Below are 19081 nucleotides of genomic sequence, written 5' to 3'. Positions count from 1 at the left end.
GCCTCTCTGAACGCCTATTGGCTGCTCGACTCTGAGCCCATGACACGAAACCAATCACAAACGTCAGTTGATCTGACGGTTCATGCTATTTAAAAAGGATTGCCTGCTTGCACACCCAGGTGGGAGGGAATTTTGCTGTGTATCCAACCAGAGTAGAAAAAGACCATCTCCGTGAAATGTACAAAAACCGGTACACAAGCTGAACACACTCTCACCGCATGTTAAACTAAAAAATAATAATAATAATAATAATAATAATAATAATAATAAAAAACATGGATATCCTGAAGTCATTAGGACATCCAGAGGAAATATTCAACCTGTTCAAATTCAAGATGGGAGGCTGTAGGACTGTGATGCCCAAACTGGATTATGTGAGTATTATTATTATTATTGTTGTTGTTGTTGTTGTTGTTGTTGTATCTTTGCTATTAAGCATAAAATGTTATGTCTATGTATGTATTACAGAACATGTCATGTGAAATAACATACTAAAAATAATGTCATACTCAAAAAAATATTAAGGAACTATGTGCATTTATCCCTAAATCCCTAGCATTTTGTGGCAATTTTTTTCGTCTTTCTGAGATGTTTGATTGGACTAAATAGCATGTCGTTTCTTGTCATCAGATTTGTGGGATTACTGTGTGTGGGGGATTTGTGGGATTACTGTGCACATGCTTGACAGCTCTTATAAAACAGCTGTACTTGAAAAATATTAATAATTCCTGCTCTCTCTGTTAAAAGTCAAACACTGCATGTAGTTTAAAAGCCAGAAAGCGACATATCAGGAAAGTACACTATATAGTGTCTGAAGATTGGTGCACACCTGACCATGTGCGTGTTGAACATCCCATTCCGGATGTAGTCCTCCCTTTGCTGTTATAATAACCTCCATTCTTCTGAGAAGGCCCTTCTTTCCACTAGATTTTGGAGCAAGGCTGTACAGATTTAAGCTCATTCAGCCATAAGAGCATTAGTTATGTTAGGTGAGGATGCCTGGCACTCAGTCAGGTGATCAATGGAGTTGAGGTCAGGGCTCTGTGCAGGACACTCGAGTTTTTCCACTCCAACCATGGCAAACAACGTCTTTATGGAGCTCGCTTTGTGCACAGGGGTACTGTCATGCTGTCTTAGTTCCACTGAAAGGAAATTGTAATGCTACAGCATACAAAGACATTCTATACAATTGAGTGTTTCAAACTTTGTGGCAACTGTTTGAGGAAGAACCACATATGATATATGTGATGGTTAGGTGTCCACATACTTTTGGCCATATCGTGTATCTGAGCATACACATCAGAGGCATTGTCCTTGCTCACATATTCTGCAATGGGGTAGTATACTCACATGCCTTCAGGGACCTGAAATTCTGAAAACCTGAAAATGATGTCAGTGCTACATATGTGTCAATGCTATACTGTATGGCCTAAAGTATGTAGACACCCAAGTATTGAACGTCCCATTCCAAAAACATGGGCATTGAGTTGTTCTTGCTTTGCTGCTATAATAGCCTCCACTTTTCTGGGAAAGGCTTTCCACTAGATTTTGGATTGTTTCTAATAAAACACGTGTACAGTACAGATGTGTACTTGCTATTTTGTGTATACTGACAATAATAAATTCTCATAACCGATGCTACACAAAACTAATGATAATCTGCACTAGTATGATTGAAACAAAGAGCACTATGCTACCCTTATTGTTATCTTTTTCCCATCAAAACAAGAGTCATAAATATATATATTTTATTTATTTATTTATTTATTTATTTTGACCAAGTAAGTTGCTTTTTTTTATGCAAATGATTTTTACTCTTCATTCAAAAGAGGATATGTTTGATTTCCAGTTATACTGAAATGTTGGTTTATCTCAGGCATATATAGTGCCCTCTACTAATATTGGCACCCTTGGTAAATATGAGAAGAGAAGGCTGTGAAAATCTTTTTTATTTAAAAAGGAATACATTTTTATTTATTTTGATCCTTGCTGAATCACAAAAAATACTGTGCTCTCATGGATATGAAACAATTGCAAACAAAACATAGGTTTAATGTGGCTCAGTGGTTAGCACATTCGCCTCACACCTTCAGGGTTAAGGGTTTGATTCCTGTCATGGCCCTGTGCGTGCGAAGTTTACATGTTCTCCCTCTGCTTTGGGGGTTTCCTCCAGGTACTCCAGTTTCCTCCCCCAGTCCAAAGACATGTAGGCTAAATTTATGTAGCATCAGTTATGAGAATTTATTATTGTCAGTATCCACAAAATAGCAGATTGGCATTGGAGTGTGTGAATGTGTGTGTGATTGTGCCCTGTAATGGATTGGCACCTGTCCAGGGTGTCCCCTGACTTGTGCCTCATGCCTCCTGAGATAGGCTCCAGGTTCCCCACAACCCATTAAGGATACGCAGTATAGAAAATGGATGGATAGATATAAGTGTGCAACAATTATTGGAACCCCTACAAATTCATATGAGAAAAATATATTAGAAGTATATTCCCTTTGATATTTTACATTTTTTAGTACAGTAACTAGGAATAGGAAATTGTTCAACCATGACTTCCTGTTTTACAGGGATATAAATGTGAGTTAACATACAGGCCAAATTCCCTTAGTCATTCATAACAATGGGTAAGACCAAGGAATATAGCTGTGATGTGCAGCAAAAGGTTGTTGAACTTCACAAAATGGGACGTGGCTATACGAAAATAGCACAAGCATTGAAAATTCTTCATTTCCACCGTCAGGGCAATAATTAAGAAGTTCCAGTCAACTGGAAATGTTATGAATCGACCTGGAATTGGACGTGTGTCTATATTGTCTCAATGCACTGTGAAGAGGATGGTTCCAAAGGAGTGACCAAAAAATCTCCAAGGATCACAGCAGAAGAACTGCAGAAGTTAGTTGCGTCTTGGAGTCAGAAAGTCTCCAAAACTACAATCCAAAGTCTCCTACATCACCACAAGTTGTTTGGAAGGGTTTCAAGAAAAACGCCTCTACTCTCATCCAAAAACAAACTCGAGCGTCTTCAGGTTGCCAGACACTACTGGAACTTCAAATGGGATCGGGTTCTATGGTCAGATGAAACCAAAATAGAGATTTTTGGCAGTAAACACCAGAGGTGGTTTTGGCTCACACAGAGAGGTAGCCATATGGAAAAGTACCTCATGCCCACGGTTAAATATGGAGGTGGCTCTTTAAAGTTTTGGGTCTGATTTTCTGCCAGAGGACCTGGATATTTTGTTAGGATACATGGCATCATGGTCTCTATCAAATATCAACAGATATTAAATGAAAACCTGACTGCCTCTGCCAGAAAGCTTAAAGTGGGCCATGGTTGGATCATCAGCAGGACAATGATCCAAAACATACATCAAACTCAACACAAAAATGGTTTACTGATCACAAAATCAAGGTCCTGTCATAGCTATCCCAGTCCCCTGACCTGAAACTCATAGAAAACCTGTGGGGTGAACTGAAGAGGAGAGTCCACCAGCGTGGACCTTGAAATTAGAAGGATCTGGAGAGAATCTGTATGGAGGAATGATCTCAGATCCCTTGTCATGTATTCTCTAAGCGAGGTAGCACAAAGTATTGACTAAAAAGATACTTTGTTTTCTTTGATATCCATGAGAGAAGAGTATTTTTGTGATTTCTTTAACAAAAAAAATAAAGACAATTTTCACAGCCTTCTTTGCTCATATTTACCAAGGGTGCCAGTATTAGTGGAGGGCACTATATACTCTATGGGGATTAAACTTTTCGTCACATAAATTATGGAAGTTTTCAACTTTGTTATTTTGTATTGAGTATTAGAGCATTATGGTTCAGATTAACATCCTTGGAGAATAATAAAATGGTCTAACCTTCTCAGGCTGCTGATGTTGAAAAGCAGAAGGAAATGAATCAATGATGGAAATGAATGAATCAATCAATCATATTTAGGAATGACTGTAATCTCATTATAAAAAAAAACTGTACTTTATTACAGAACAATATCTTGTAAATGATAAACATTTTAAATATATTTTTAAACATTGTTCAGAAATTATTTCAAAGTTTGTTGCAGGATCACATAATCATGTTTTAACTGAATTGGCAATTGAACAGTAGAGATGTAATGGTATGAAAATGTCATATCACTATTATCGTGACCAAAACTATCACGTTTATCAGTATTATAAGAGAGTATTATGACGGTACTGTTAAAATGTGCTGAAAATGTACAAAATGATACACACACGTGAATATGCATATAAATATATTTTTTAAATAACAATGACAAATTTAAGAAGCAGATTTAATAGTTTTCTACTGTCTGAATCTTTTAAATTGTAAAATAAATAAATAAATAAATAAATAAATCTTAAAACCTTTTACAGATTTTTTCCCCCTCTGTTTCAGTGTCTATTTCTTTTTGTGCACATTAAATAAAAAATAAGCTTATTTCTAAATGTAACACTGCTGTTTTTCTGGAAGTTAGTTAGGAAGCCTATATGTCATAATGCATAAAAACAAAAAGCAAAAGGCAGAAAACTGAATAAATGTCTGTAAATAATAATGCTATACATTCTACTGTAATGGTCTCTTTGGGTCTCTACTGGTAATTTGTTGCCTCTATCGGTGGGATGTTATGTCTAGTGGATACCATTAAAGACCAATAATGGTAATGGTTTTAATGGTTAGCTGATGGTTTGTAATGGTATTTGTAGTGGAAACCTTTAGATTTTCGGTGATGGTTTCTATTCAACGGAGCCAAGTGATTCATTGGCAGATTTTTTTATCCAGCCCGGGTAAAGTTGTTGGTCTTTGTCTATCTTTTGCTTATATTGAATCTTGTTTTATCCCGTGATTAACAAATTAAGCATTATACTTTGCATTGCACTTGTTATAAAACCACACACACACACACACACACACACACACACACACACACACACACACTCATAGGTCTTATATTTCTCACAAGAACTGACACTTTTCTGAACAACTCGGATGTTGATAAGCTTCACTAGATGTCCTTTGGTCACAGTTTCTCTGTATGTTGTTAAAAGTATTAAAGAATTGTCAGTACAGTAGTGAATTTTCAGCAGAAGGATTTGTTCATATTGAGTCGGTTAGGAGTCGACTCCTAACGCCAGCATAAAGAGCCACTCTCTAAAGAGTCGACTCTTTCGTGAACGACACATCACTACTAACTTCCTCCAAAACTCCAACTGATGTTGTTGTTTTCGTGCTTATAAACTTTTTAAAAACGTCAAAGGCACAATGTTCGGATTATCGGGAAACGACTGGCTATTAAGCTAATCAAATATGTTTTGTAATTTTTTCTTGGTGGTCAGAAAACAACAAATCAACGTAGTGGTTATTTAAAAAGTGGGCGGGGGGTGAAGTAGCTTAGCTGCTCGTGCTGTAAAGTGTGGTGTCTCGCGCGCAGCTCGAGTTACAGCTGTTGATATATCGTGCGTCCTCGCGACTTGTCAACTTCAGTCAACCTGCTATGACTTCGTCAGAAACCTGACTTGTATGCACATGGCGGGGGTTTGCTGCAAAAGCACTGCGCCGCTCTCTGTGTTTAAGCGCACTTTATCGGTGCGCAACTCGGCCTCGGCACCGCGGTCTGCCCCCGTGGTGTGCGGGAGAAGAGGCGCTGTACTCGCGCGCCCGCTGCACCTCCACACAGTCAGCCCTCATCGACATCCAACGCAGTTGTTTTGTTCTTCTTTTGTCCAGGAGTCCATGAGCGAAAGCTTGCGGGCGTGCTATGTTTATCTGAACCAAACCAGCAGGAGTTTCGCGGCTGTGATTCAAGCCCTGGACGGAGAACTGCGGTAAGAATATACAGCAACTTACAAAGGAGAGCCATGCTGTCCTGAGAGGCGTGTCCTGAGTCAAGTAAACAAATATCAACAAGTAACTTCTGTCCTTGCAAAAGTTGCACTTTTCATAGATTTTGAAATATACGTTTCTTACACACAGTGAATACTGTTTAAAATAATAATGTGACGGTTACTGTTTTTTGTCTGCACGAGCTTTTTTGATCTATGACGCCATAATGTATTGTTTTTCTTTGCATTTGTTTACATATTTCCATGCTGTGTCACTTCCTGTTATTGAAATGACTTTTAATCATCTCGATCATGATTTCTTTTGTTGCTTTTTATTCAAAAAGAGGAAACGTTTGATCTCCAGGAAAACTGGCCTGTCTCAGGTATATACACCTATCAGCCATAACATTTAAACCACCTGCCTAATATTGTGCGCTGACCCGTCGAGGCATGGACTCCACAAGACCTCTGAAGGTGTGCTGTGGGATCTGGCACCAAGACGTTAGCAGTAAGTCCTGTAAGTTGCGGATTTGGACTTGATTTTCCAGCACATCCCACGGATGCTTGATCGGATTGAGATCTGGGTAATTTGGAGGCTAAGTCAACACCTTAAAATCCTTGTCATGTTCATCAGACCATTCCTGAATCAGACCTTTTGCAGTGGTACAGGCCACTGACATTGGGGAATACTGTTGTCATGAAGAGGTGTACTTGGTCTGCAGTAATGTTTAGTTAGGTGGTACATGTCAAAGTAACATCCACATGAATGCCCGGATTTCCAAGCAGAACGTTGCCCCAGTATGGGCACTCTGACCGGTCGGCAGCTGCACAGAACCATACACAGCAATGCAATGTGTGCTCTGACACCTTTCTATCATAACCAGCATGATCATTTTCAGCAGTTTGTGCTACAACAGTTTTTTTTGTGGGATTGGACTGGACGGGCTAGCCTTCGCTCCCCACACACATCAGTGAGCCTTGGGCGCCCATGACCCTGTCACCGGTTCACCGGTTGTCCTTTATTGAACCACTTTTGGTAGGTACTAACCACTGCATACACCCCACAAGACCTGCTGTTTTGGAGATGCTCTGACCCAGTCGACTATCCATCACAAATTCGCTCTTGTCAAAGTCGCTCAGATCCTTATGCTTGCCCATTTAAAATATATATATATATATATATATATATATATATATATATATATATATATATATATATATATATATATATATATATATATATATATATTTATTTATTTTTTATTTTTTATTTTTTATTTTTTTTTTGCTTCCAACACATCAACTCCCAGAGCTGTCTCATATATCCCACCCCTTGAAGGGTACCACTGTAACGAGATAATCAACATTATTTATGTCACCTGTCAGTGGATTTAATGTTATGGCTGATGGGTATATTCACCTTTTTGTCAGATAAATCATGGAAGTTGTCGGCTTTCTTTGTTATTAAATCCAATGTATTTACATGAAATCTTTACACTGTATTTTAAACTAAGCACTCCTTATTACAGTATGCTTAATTAAATTAATTAGATTGTTAATTATATGTACTTTTCATGCATTTTAAAGTTATGTTGAATATCTTCCAGTCTTTTAAGAAAATGTCTCAACAGCGTAAGGTCAAAAGAGTGTCCATGGCATCATTAGAGTTTTGATGAACAGCCATAAAATGGTTCTGGGCTGACATTCTCAAGCTGCTGTCTCCTCAACCCCTGCTAGGAAAGGCAGAAGAAAAAGAAACGAATCATATTTGATGGAAAGCTTCCTAAGTATCAGATTGCACAGTGTCCATCTTAAAATAGTCTCAGAGCATGTAAACATCTGACCAAAGTAGATTTCACATTTAAAATGGTCATTTGTTTGGACAATGTTTGCTCAGTCTTATGCATTAGTGTCTCATACAAAGGCATTTTGTTTCACATGCACTTTCTTGATCATTGCTGATATGTCAGTGATGTGGGCTGAAAAATAATCAGCCCAAATGGAGATCAACTCTAGGGAGTGTTTCAAGTCTGTGTAATCACCTGACATGACTGTCACGGATAGACTGCAGTCTGAATCTATAGTCTGGGTTGGAAAGAAATCAGCCCCAGCCTCATTTTTTTTCATATCATTGTATATTTGTGTTCTGACTGTTGGTGGTCATGTTTTCTTGTCCCACAAACGTTCCACTATGATTCAGATAATCTGATGTGGATGCCAAAAATTAAACCGTATATTTTATCTGTGAAAGACAGAGGAGCTAAGCCCTTTTATATAAGCGTTCCCTGATATAAACTGTCAAAGATTCAGAATATGCCTATTTTTGACTCTCTCTCTCTCTCTCCCTCCCCCCCTTCACCCCCCCCCCCCCCCTCCCCCACTCGATCTCACTGTTAGCCATGCAGTGTGTATATTCTATCTAGTTCTTCGAGCCTTGGACACAGTTGAGGATGATATGACCATTCCTCTGGAGAAAAAAGTCCCGCTCCTGCATCATTTCCACACTTTCCTCTACCAACCAGATTGGTGTTTCACAGAGAGCAAGGAGAAGGACAGACAAGTTCTAGAAGATTTTCCTTCGGTAATACACACAAAGACCTCGCTTCCCAAGAAACCGTGCATATAGCGTTATTGTAAAGAATGTCCACCATTAGAGAGGGTGTTTAAAGTAAAAAACACAGTCTAGACTCTATCTATCGTCTAATGGTTTGGCAGCAGAGTGTAGAAACAACTGTTCAACATTATCCCTTTAAATCATGACTTTTTTTTTTAAGCCATATGTTAAATGATCATTTGTTCACTCTGTGCAGATTTCGGTTGAGTTCAGGAACTTGGCACCAGAATATCAGGATGTGATTTCGGACATTTGCCACCGAATGGGGGTCGGGATGGCTGAATTCCTCGAGAAGAAAGTTGGATCGATGCAGGACTGGGATAAGGTGGGACAAACTTGAGGCTTATTTACACATGGATAGTGCATTTATGGGTGGTAAAAGTACTGAGAAATTAAACTGAAGTGAAAGTATAGATAATGTGCCAGAATCTTACTCAATTAAAAGAGGAAGTATACAGCCAAAAATGTACTGTAAGTGAAAGCAAAGAGAAACTTCCGACTTTTAAAAAGTTTTAAGAAGAAAAAATTAATGGCTACAAAGTTTGCTAATTAATTAATAAAGTGTATTATTATGTAAATAAGTAATATTTACCATTCGCTAGAAATGGACTTGCTGCTGGAATCGATGCTAGTCTAACCTGGCATTAGAGGAGAAAATAGGCTGACTTGAATATAGCCAGTTAATGGCAGCAAATTAGCAAAACTTACTGTACCTCAGCATGCTTTATTCAGATCCGATAGAGCTCATGTCTTCTAAGGAAGCAAAGGAGAAACCTCGTTTTATACAAGTCAGGATGCTAAACTGGGCCTGTTGGATTGATGTATAGCACAGATATTGGCTGGTGAGAGAAAAGGAGAGCTTTTGCGATTTGTAATTAGTTCTTTGAAGGTCTAAATAAAACTAAGGAGTAAAATGGCATTGGTGTACTACTGTTTAATGTCAATAATACTCAATAAAGTATAAATACACCAAGTATAGTAACGAAGTACAATTACCCAAGTATTTCCACCCCTGTGTATGAGCATATTCATGTGTAAATAGACATGGTATGGGTCTGTACTATTTTGTCATTGCAGTGAGACTGCCTGGACGTTTCATATTAAGTTAAAGTTAAGTCACTACTCATAGTAGTGTAACGTTTCTGATGGACATCACATTTTTTTCTTTGCAGTACTGTCACTACGTGGCTGGTCTGGTAGGTGTGGGTCTGTCTCAGCTCTTCTCTGCATCCCTGCTGGAGGATCCTGAGGTGGGTCGGGATACTGAGCTGGCCAACTCTATGGGCCTCTTTTTACAGAAGACAAACATTATCAGAGACTACCTGGAGGACCAGCAGGACGGAAGATCCTTCTGGCCTGAGGAGGTTAGTCTGGTCATCCTCAAGAAGTACGATAAGTAGTTTAGTTAGGTTATATCCCCTTAGATGAATCTTAGGCTTTTGTTATGAACTGTTAGTGAGATTTTTAATCTTTTTTTTGCGATGGGTTTGTTTTCAGCAACATAAAAATAATCATTATTTTAGAATTGTGTATTTATTCCTTTTATATTAATTCAATCAGCCATAACATTAGGGTGGGATGTATCAGGTAGCAAGTGAACAGTCAATTCTCAAAGTTGATATGTTATAAGCAGGAAAAACGGGCAAACTGGCCAGATGAATCACGTATTCTTTTACATCACATGGATGGCCAGGTGCACTATGGGAACAGAGGCAAGCTGGCGGAGGAAGTGTGATGCTCTGGGCAATGTTCTTGTGGGAAACTTTCGGTCCTGGCGTTCATGTGGATGTTATTTTGACACGTACCACCTACCAAAACGTTGTTGCAGACCAAGTACACCCCTCCGTGCCGATGGTATTTCCTAATGCTCTCTTAAAGAGCGAATGAAATTGGGGAACGGGGTGGGATCAGTTAACATGTTGCTTGAGTCATCTCTCATTTTAATCTGAGTAAATGACTGCCTTTTGGCTTATTTTTGCGTTTATATACAGTGTTTTTGCAGGGCTACAATGCAAAATGCCTCATGTTTGGCAGGTCTGGTAATATAATATAATCAGTCATAAACATCACTGGATATCACGTCATGGATATCGTAATATCTTGAAGTGGCAAAAATACGGTTATATGTATAGCACAAGCTTAGCAATGTATATTCCAATCATATTATACTGCACTGTTCTCTGCACATTCTCATGTTTTAAACTGATGGTGAAACTGAGGTGGTGTTGCAATTGGCTACGTGTTTATGCAGCGATGACACTTAAGACACACTCATACATGGGTGACAAATTAAAGGGGGGCAAAACAAAATTAGGCATCTCAGTAAGGTGTTTTGTCACCATGAGCTCCCAGAACAGCTTTAATATGCTATACCATGACTTCTTATAAAAGGAGTTTTAAGAAGTCATGGTGTACAATTGCACATTTGTGCGATGGCTGCTTAACTATACTCCAGTGTTCATCTGTATAAAGATACAGACTCTTTTTTTTTTTTTTCTTTTTTTTTTAAATATATATGATGTAGAAAATTACACCTTAGCAAGTGAAAATGTCTTGATTATAGTCAAATTTATCTAGTATTTCCTATTACAAGATTACAACAAACCAAATATAAGATTACTAAAACCTAGTTCCAGTTTTTACTAATTTTAAGCTTGAAATAGTCTTGTTCTATTGGCAGATAAGTTTGCTCATCTTAAGAATTTATTTCTAGAAAGGAGCAAAATTGTCTGCCAATAGAATAAGAATGTCTAGATAAAACGTAATAATTTTATTTGGTTAATTGTAATCTTATAATAGGAAATACTAGATGATAACTAGATGACTATATTCAAGATATTTTCACTTCCTGAGATGCCAGTTTTTGCAATGCAATGACAGTGATGTATAGCTTCATAATTCATTTCAGGCTAGAGGTGCTTCATTAGGTGTTGTGTTGATGCTGGTGCATAGTGCGGTCTTAATATGTCACTCCAAAATCTTTAATAGGTGTTCAATTGGGTTGAGAGCTAAGTTTGAGATTGATCCTACAATAAGGTCCTACAGCTGTTCTCAAAGACTATTAAAAGGTTTCCGAAAGCTCTCAGAAGCAGCAGATCTCAAATTCTTGGGTGAGAGAAAGCTGAGTTATGCAGCCCACATGGTCGTAATGTTATGGCAACAGAGATGAAATTATCTCTCAGAGAAATAAAAAAAAAAAAAACAATATGAATTTTATTGAATATACCATGTTGTTTGTAGTAATTGCAGTCTGTGTGTGTATGCAATAGGCATGGAGTCAATTTGCCTCTCGTCTGGAAGACTTTTCTCAGCCACAGCACCTGAGCTCAGCACTGGCCTGCCTTAACCTGTTGGTGACCGATGCTCTGCGCCATGTCCCTGATGTCATCGCTTACCTTTCCCGCCTTCGCAACCAGAGTGTCTTCAACTTCTGTGCCATCCCCCAGGTGGACCTGCTATATTTGCCTCACTCCAGATCTAATGCAGCTTTTATTTTACTAAAACATCCATTCATCTTCAGTAACTGCTCCATCCTGATCAGCGGTTGCAGTGGATCACAACATTGCTAGGCACAAAGCTGGACTACAGACGCCAGTCCATCTCAGTACACCATTCACATACGTCAGTGGTCACCAACCCGCTTTCTTGATATCTACTTCCTGCAGGTTTCATCAACAACCAAAATCTAACACATCTGTTTTAGTGGATCAAGAACTTCTTAAGACAATGGTTAGATGGTCAGGTGGGCACGATTATGATTGGAGCTAAAGTCTGCAGGAAAGTAGATCTCCAGGAACAGGGTTGGTGACCACTGAAATACATACACATAATCCTGACTTATATTGGCTCCAAGCAGCATCTCAAAGCCTAACACTACTATTATGTCCTTTTCTTAAAGCAACAGAAATGTTCTGAGTCTTTGGCATTAATAAAAGATTAGTGAGCTCATTCATGTGGAATACACACAAGGGTAGATAGCTTTTTAACAATGCTAAATTGATTTTAAGAAGAATAAATTCTTGTTACTGTCCACTCTTTTTGCTGTCTTGTTTGTAGATCTCCTTATTGAGTCGTCCTACCTTATCTGGTTTTCTAGCATGGTCGTATTTATCTATCAGTCCTGCCTTTTCAGAAAAAAATTCTTGTAAAAAAAAGTAGGCACGTTGTATATGAGTTCGATGGGTTAGAAATTATCAAACAAAGAAAATGATTTTATTATAGTATGGAATGGAATTGGAAATGGGACATGGGTTGGGAATAGATCCATTGCATGCAATTCAATGAAGAATGTAATGTGTCTGTCACCAGGTGATGGCAATTGCGACTCTCTCCGCCTGCTACAACAACCCACTGGTGTTTCAGGGGGTGGTGAAGATCAGGAAGGGCCAGGCTGTCACTCTGATGATGGAGGCCACCAATATGCAAGCAGTGCAGAGCATGATTGCACAGTACAGCCAAGAGGTGAAGCTTTACGCTGTGTGTGTGTGTGTGTGTGTGTGTGTGTGTGTGTGTGTTTTTTTTATTTATATATATATATATATATATATATATATATATATATATATATATATATATATATATATATATATATATATATATATATAATATGCACACATTTTTTATATAAATAATATACTTAACTTATATAAGTTTAGATGTTCTGCGGTAACGGTAACATTTTCTATGCGTTTAAATAATTTGTAAGAGTCGTACGATGCATCCTTATTAGCAAGTGTATTGCAGAAGTGGCTGCTTCTGATTTAATGAAAGGAATGATGCGTTTATCTTTCACTGAGCCTTCTGATACTCTAATTAGGTCAGTCTTCTGCTCAAAGATCAGAGGGTTTGTTTATTAGGAAAATGTAAACTTTCTGTACACTTCCATTTAAATGTGTAATCCTTTTGTTGTCCGAAGGTTTAGCCAAGTTTACGTAATTTTGCATAAGGAAAGTCAGTTCAGTTAAAGTTGTGCCCAAAAGTTTGCATACCCCTTGTAGAATCTTCTAAATCTTAATACTGTTAACAAAATAAGAGGGATCAAGCTTTTCCAGCATCTTCTGCATATTTGAGCCCTTTCCAACAGTGACTATATGGTTTTTTTTTCTCCATTTAGTACAGCCCTTCAGAGGCTAAATAAGATAGTATTTTGTCTTCTGGAAGACATGTAACTAACAATTTACATCGATCATCCTGTTCAAAAGTCGTCGTCCCCCCGGCTCTTAATGTATCGTGTTACCTTCCTGAACATCTGTGAATGTTTGCACCTTTTGTAATAGTTGTGTACAGGTTCCCCTGAGTCGTCCTCAGTGTGAAAAGATGGATCTCAACATCATACAGTTACTGTTGGAAAGGGCTCAAATATGCAGAAGATGCTGCAAAAGTAAAGAATGTGCAGGACCTGGAGGATTTTTCTGAAGAACAGTGGGCAGTTTAACTGCTCAGGACAATCAAGGGACTCGTGAACAACTATCACAAAACATAAACACAATCTTGGATCATCCAGATGTGAAGAGTACTAAATAAAAAATTTTAAAAAAACAGCACTGTATTTTTATGATCCCTCTCATTTTGTTAACAGTATTAAGATTTAGATGATAAGATTCTGCAAGGGGTATGCAAACTTTTGGGAACAACTGTATATTTGTGCATATTTAAAGTACAGCTTTAGAGAAATCTGGGTGCAGATTTAAAACCATAATGAGCAAGCCAGAGACAATAGTGGCAAGGAAAAACTCCCTGAGACAACATGAGACAAACCTTCAAAGGAGCCTGACTCAAAAGGGAACCCATCTGCTTCTAGGTGACACCAGATAGTGGGATGAAATCATTACAGAATACAGGTGTAGAAGAGTAAAGGTGAACAGAGTTAAGTGTGTTGCAGGAATGTTTAGTTCTCGTGTATAAATCTACAGTAACCAGGTTTTTGGGAGGTACAACAAAGACACTTTAAAGGCAGAGACTTTATTCAGGTTTTTGTTTGTTTGACTATATTATACCAGTTTTTAATATTTTGCCCTTTCAACACCCATAGGGGTGTGTGTATGTGTATATATATATATATATATATATATATAATATATATATATATATATATATACACACACATATATATATATATATATATATATATATATATATATATATATATATATATATATATATATATATACACACACACACAATATTTGTGTGAGACATACTGTACCTTTCAGATCTCTAGGCAACAAGTTGTTCTAAACTTGCTTTCCCAATCTGATGGACAGTAAACAAGTTATTTGCCACCACCTGCTTTTCTTGTCCTCCTAATTGAGTGTAATCCTCATCCTCTCCCTTTAGATCCTGCAGAAAGTCTCACTGTCTGATCCGTCGCAGGCTAACACTCTGTGCATACTCGGTGTGATCCGGGAAAAGACACTTTCCAAGGCAGTGCTGCCCACCCGTGCACACAACTTCTCACATGTTTATCTTTCTGCTGCTACAATTTTGGCGTTTTTCAGCTGGCAGTATCTAAACTCCACTCAGTCTCCAAACAGTGCTGACATGCAGGGCCGCTGAGTGTATGTCCTCTGTCCTGTATCCCAAACCCTCTCCACCCCAACACATCAGTCTGTTAGTAATGTATAAAACAGTGACTGTTCGTAATGTATAAAACATATATTTTTATGTCCTTATCACAGTGATGCTTTTTTTTTCTTTTTCTGCATACCACCATTTGTATCTGTAACTCATTCTCATGTGTTCTCTTATGTTGTGCAGTTCATTTCTATAAATTACCTTAAGCATTATTTCTGCTCTTCCACATTAGTGTATATGCTGTCAAAATATTGCTGTTACTTCAAAAAGTAATCGTGTACAACCCTATATCATGCTTTTTAGGATAAGTGTCACAGGATCAGTGTTCAGCCCCAAAGAACATAACACACAAATTCAGACAATGGTATACATTTTCCAAGATTGGCTAGCTAGCTTTAGTGTGGATAATTTTTTGTAAAGATGGCTAGCTTTGTTTGCCGTTTTCCCACTAATGTTAGCTAGTCATTTTTGTGAGGAAATATTATACTAATGCTAACCAGCTTTTGTGTGGAGATTTTTCACTCACTTTAGCTAGTTAATTTTGTTTGGGAATATTGTCCTAACACTAGCTAGCTATGTTTGGGGATTTTCACTAATATTAGCTAGTTACTTTTGTGTGGAAATACTCTCTTAATGCTAGCTGGATTGATTTGGGGGTTTTTAACAAATGCTAGCTGGCTTGGTTTGGGGGTTTTTAACAAATGTTCTCAGTTTTGTTTGGGAATATTCACCTAATGCTAGTTGGCCCTATGTGTGGGATTTTCACTCAGCTAGTTTTGTGTGGAAAATATTCTCTTAATGCTAGCTAGCTTTGTTTGTGGATTTTCAATCATCTAAGCTAGTTAGTTTTGTTTAGGGATATTTTCCTAAAGCTAGCTCGTTTTGTTTGGGCATTTTTCACTAATCTTAGCTAATTAGTTTTGTTTGAGGCTATTCTCCTAATGCTAGCTACCGTTGTTTGGGGAACTCAAGTAATAATACTAGTTACTGTTGTTTGGGAATATTTGTTTAGGAATTTTCACTCAGCTAGTTAGTATTGTTTGTGGATATTCTCTTAATACTAGCTAATAAGCTAGTTATTGTCCTAATGTTGGCTAGTTAGTTTTGTTTGGGCATATTCTCCTAACGCTAGCCAGCTTTTGTTTGCAAATTGTCTCTGGTTTCTTTGAAGATAAATGAATGAATCTCATGTTAATTTAAGATCTCAGTTTCAGTTTGCACAGTAAATGTCACTAACAACCTTCTCTTTCACTGCTCATAATATATCGTTTCAAAAATGCATTCTATATTAATGTGTTCTAGCCAAATGTTTACTTTAAATGGGTATATTGTGCTTTTGCACAATGCAGCTTATATAGGTTGATAGGAGATTATTTAGATAGATAGATAGATAGATAGATAGATATAAATAATATAAAATTTCCTAAGAACCAAATATTAGAAATTATATGTCTGAGATTGATAGAGCAGTAGCAACATTTGTCCTCATTAAAGTTTTGTTGTTGTTGAATAAATCTAGTGACCAAAAGAACTAGATCGTGGGTACAAGCGGCTGAAATGGGTTTTCTCAGGAAGGTGGCTGGCCTCTCCCTTAGAGATAGGGTGAGAAGCTCGGTTATCCGAGAGGAACTAAGAGTAGAGCCGCTGCTCCTTTGCATTGAAAGGAACCAGTTGAGGTGGTTCGGGCACCTGGTAAGGATGCCCCCTGGGCACCTCCCTAGGGAGGTGTTCCAGGCATGTCCAGCTAGGAGGAGACCTCTGGGAAAACCCAGGACCAGGTGGAGAGATTATATCTCCACACTGGCCTGGGAATGCCTCAGGATCCCCCAGTCAGGGCTGGGTAATGTGGCTCGGGAAAGGGAAGTTTGGGGTCCCCTGCCGGAGCTGCTGCCCTGCGACCCGATAACGGATAAGCGGTTGAGGATTGGTGGATGGATGAATAAATCTAGCTATAACTTTGTACATAAGCAAATGTAAAAAATTATATATAATTTTTGTAATATGGGACTTTGATTTTGCATAAATAGGAAAGAAAATAAAAGGGAAAAAGCTGTGTTAAGATGACTTATTTTTGTAATTATTATCTAATATGTAGGTACTTTGAAAAAAGTGTCCCGTTAGACAGAAGCTAGACAAAACAGAAGCTAGTCCAATTAATATATATATATATATATATATATATATATATATATATATATATATATATATATATATATATATATATATATATATATATAATTTTGGATGAATATTTGCTAATTTTGTAGTTCAACATTACAACATGGATATTCTGATGAACTGCACACTCCTATTGTGATCTTTTGACTTGTGCCCAAAGCCATAAATATTATTCTGATGCAGTTCATCATGGTCTTAATATCTGATTTTTTTAAAAAGAAAACAATATATGTGTGTTTTCAATTTAGTCCTGTTTTGGACACGATGTCTTCAGTCTTTTGTGTTCAACACCTGTACAAAAACTACCCCTGTCTTAGGACATGGTCTGTATCATAAACAAGGCCAATACCACATGGCTAATGACATTTGATTACTATTTTTAGAAGGTACAGACTTGATGCAAGACTGTGTACTTTATTTCTTTATTGAGGCAATCAACTACTGATCAAATAAAGCATTGTATTTTATGACCTTGTCAATATATCATTTGTCATATTTTTTTCCATTAGAGTTTTGGATATAGTTTAGTGTTTTGTAATTATTGTCTTCATTGTATGTTTGTGTACATCGTATTTTAGATGATTCTAGTTTTGTTCATTTGTTGGTGTTTTAGATTAATTTTCTAGCAAACTAGCATAGTTAATGTCAGTCTTCACTCACTTGTATGTCCTCCATTATGGAACATAGCTCACACCACCCCTATACCACAGGACAGGTGTCACTGCCAATAACTGATGTTTATATATCAGTCTTAACCATACATAACTCGAAACTGTCTGCTATCTGGGATGCATTAACCACCATTTGTTTGCAATGTAGTTTCAGTTTCCAATAAACATTTACAAGTAAAGAAAGTACAGTCTGAAATAATTTCAAATCAAGTGATGTAAAATATCTTCTTATCAGCGATATTAATATATATTAATATATACACAGCGATATAATGTGACAATCATACTCAATAAAAAGTCAAAATGTGAGCATAAAAAAGTTGACACTTTCACATATACTCAAGCATTAAGAAGTAAACGGTAAATGTTTTTTTAACTTATGAAATTAAGTTAATGTCATGTCATGTTTTCATGTGAAAAGTAACTTTTACTACTTATCAAAAGTTTTTAGAAGCTGATGTTGGTTACCTAAAAACATCATCTGTAAGTTTGTTGTCTACACATTGTCTACATGACTAACAGTACATAGTTTGCTAATGAAATTTTCAGAAGTAAAATATCATTAGCTAGAATATGACTTGCTGCCTAGCCAATTTATGTTAGCTGCTGGAACTAATGCTAGTCTAACCTGGTATTAGCAAAGAAAATGGTTAAATATAGACAGTTAATGTCAACAAAATACCTAAACTTACCTCAAACATTCTTTTTCCCAAATCAAATGGAATTCATTCCTTCTAGAGAACCAAATGTGACACCTCATTTATATATAAGAATTGTTGCTTTCTCCATTATGTTGAAATATTTTGACTGAGGTAGGACCAGGACGCTTATCGTCAAGTTTGACTCTAATCCGGTGGCATAGTTAACAGATATCTATAGCATTAACTACATTGTGTAGCATGAGAAGTTACTAGAGACGATGAGTTGGCTTGACCCTTGCTTGTTTTTTCTACATTAATGCACTTGACTGGATACTAAACGGAAAAGATTGTAGGTTAAAGATAAGAGTTTAAAGGAAAAACAGTAAACAGAAAAAAATATCTCATGCTCACTTTTCTAATAATTGTAATGTTCTAGTTTGTCTTGTAGAAAGGGATGCGGAAGTGTGTGTATAGCTGTAGGCTACATTGCATTTGTAGCAGCATGATGATGCAGCAGCTTTACCACCTTACAGCTCCAATGTCGCTGGTTCAAACCTAAGCTTTGGTTACTATCTGT

The 19081-nt window shown here is 37.3% G+C and overlaps 1 protein-coding gene across 2 annotated transcripts; it reads left to right on the top strand.

Moving 5' to 3' along the window:
* The first annotated feature begins 144 nt into the window (after positions 1-144).
* fdft1 (farnesyl-diphosphate farnesyltransferase 1) lies at positions 145-17667 on the top strand. Of its 2 annotated transcripts, XM_017457944.3 has the most exons (8): positions 145-374; positions 5733-5830; positions 8225-8408; positions 8638-8766; positions 9614-9805; positions 11711-11887; positions 12750-12902; positions 14778-17667. In XM_017457944.3, exons 1-8 carry the CDS (start codon positions 276-278, stop codon positions 14994-14996), a joined length of 1251 nt encoding a protein of 416 aa, XP_017313433.1. In that variant the 5' UTR covers positions 145-275; the 3' UTR covers positions 14997-17667. The 2 variants fall into 2 exon arrangements, with proteins under 2 accessions (XP_017313433.1, XP_017313426.1); XM_017457937.3 differs by lacking the exon at positions 145-374 and having other exon boundaries at positions 5163-5830.
* The last annotated feature ends 1414 nt before the right edge of the window (positions 17668-19081 follow it).

The sequence above is a fragment of the Ictalurus punctatus genome, chromosome 2 (genome assembly GCF_001660625.3).
Source record: "Ictalurus punctatus breed USDA103 chromosome 2, Coco_2.0, whole genome shotgun sequence".
NCBI classification, from domain to species: domain Eukaryota; kingdom Metazoa; phylum Chordata; class Actinopteri; order Siluriformes; family Ictaluridae; genus Ictalurus; species Ictalurus punctatus.
Note: the sequence above shows the minus strand (reverse complement) of the source record. Positions and strands in the feature narration are given on the sequence as shown.

Excerpts from the sequence above, each read along its gene's own strand:
- fdft1 (XM_017457937.3), top strand. The coding sequence starts at position 5,526 with ATGCACATGGCGGGGGTTTGCTGCAAAAGCACTGCGCCGCTCTCTGTG. Across the intron at positions 8,409-8,637 it reads TTCTAGAAGATTTTCCTTCG|ATTTCGGTTGAGTTCAGGAA; the intron begins GTAATACACACA and ends CACTCTGTGCAG. Across the intron at positions 8,767-9,613 it reads CGATGCAGGACTGGGATAAG|TACTGTCACTACGTGGCTGG; the intron begins GTGGGACAAACT and ends TTTTCTTTGCAG.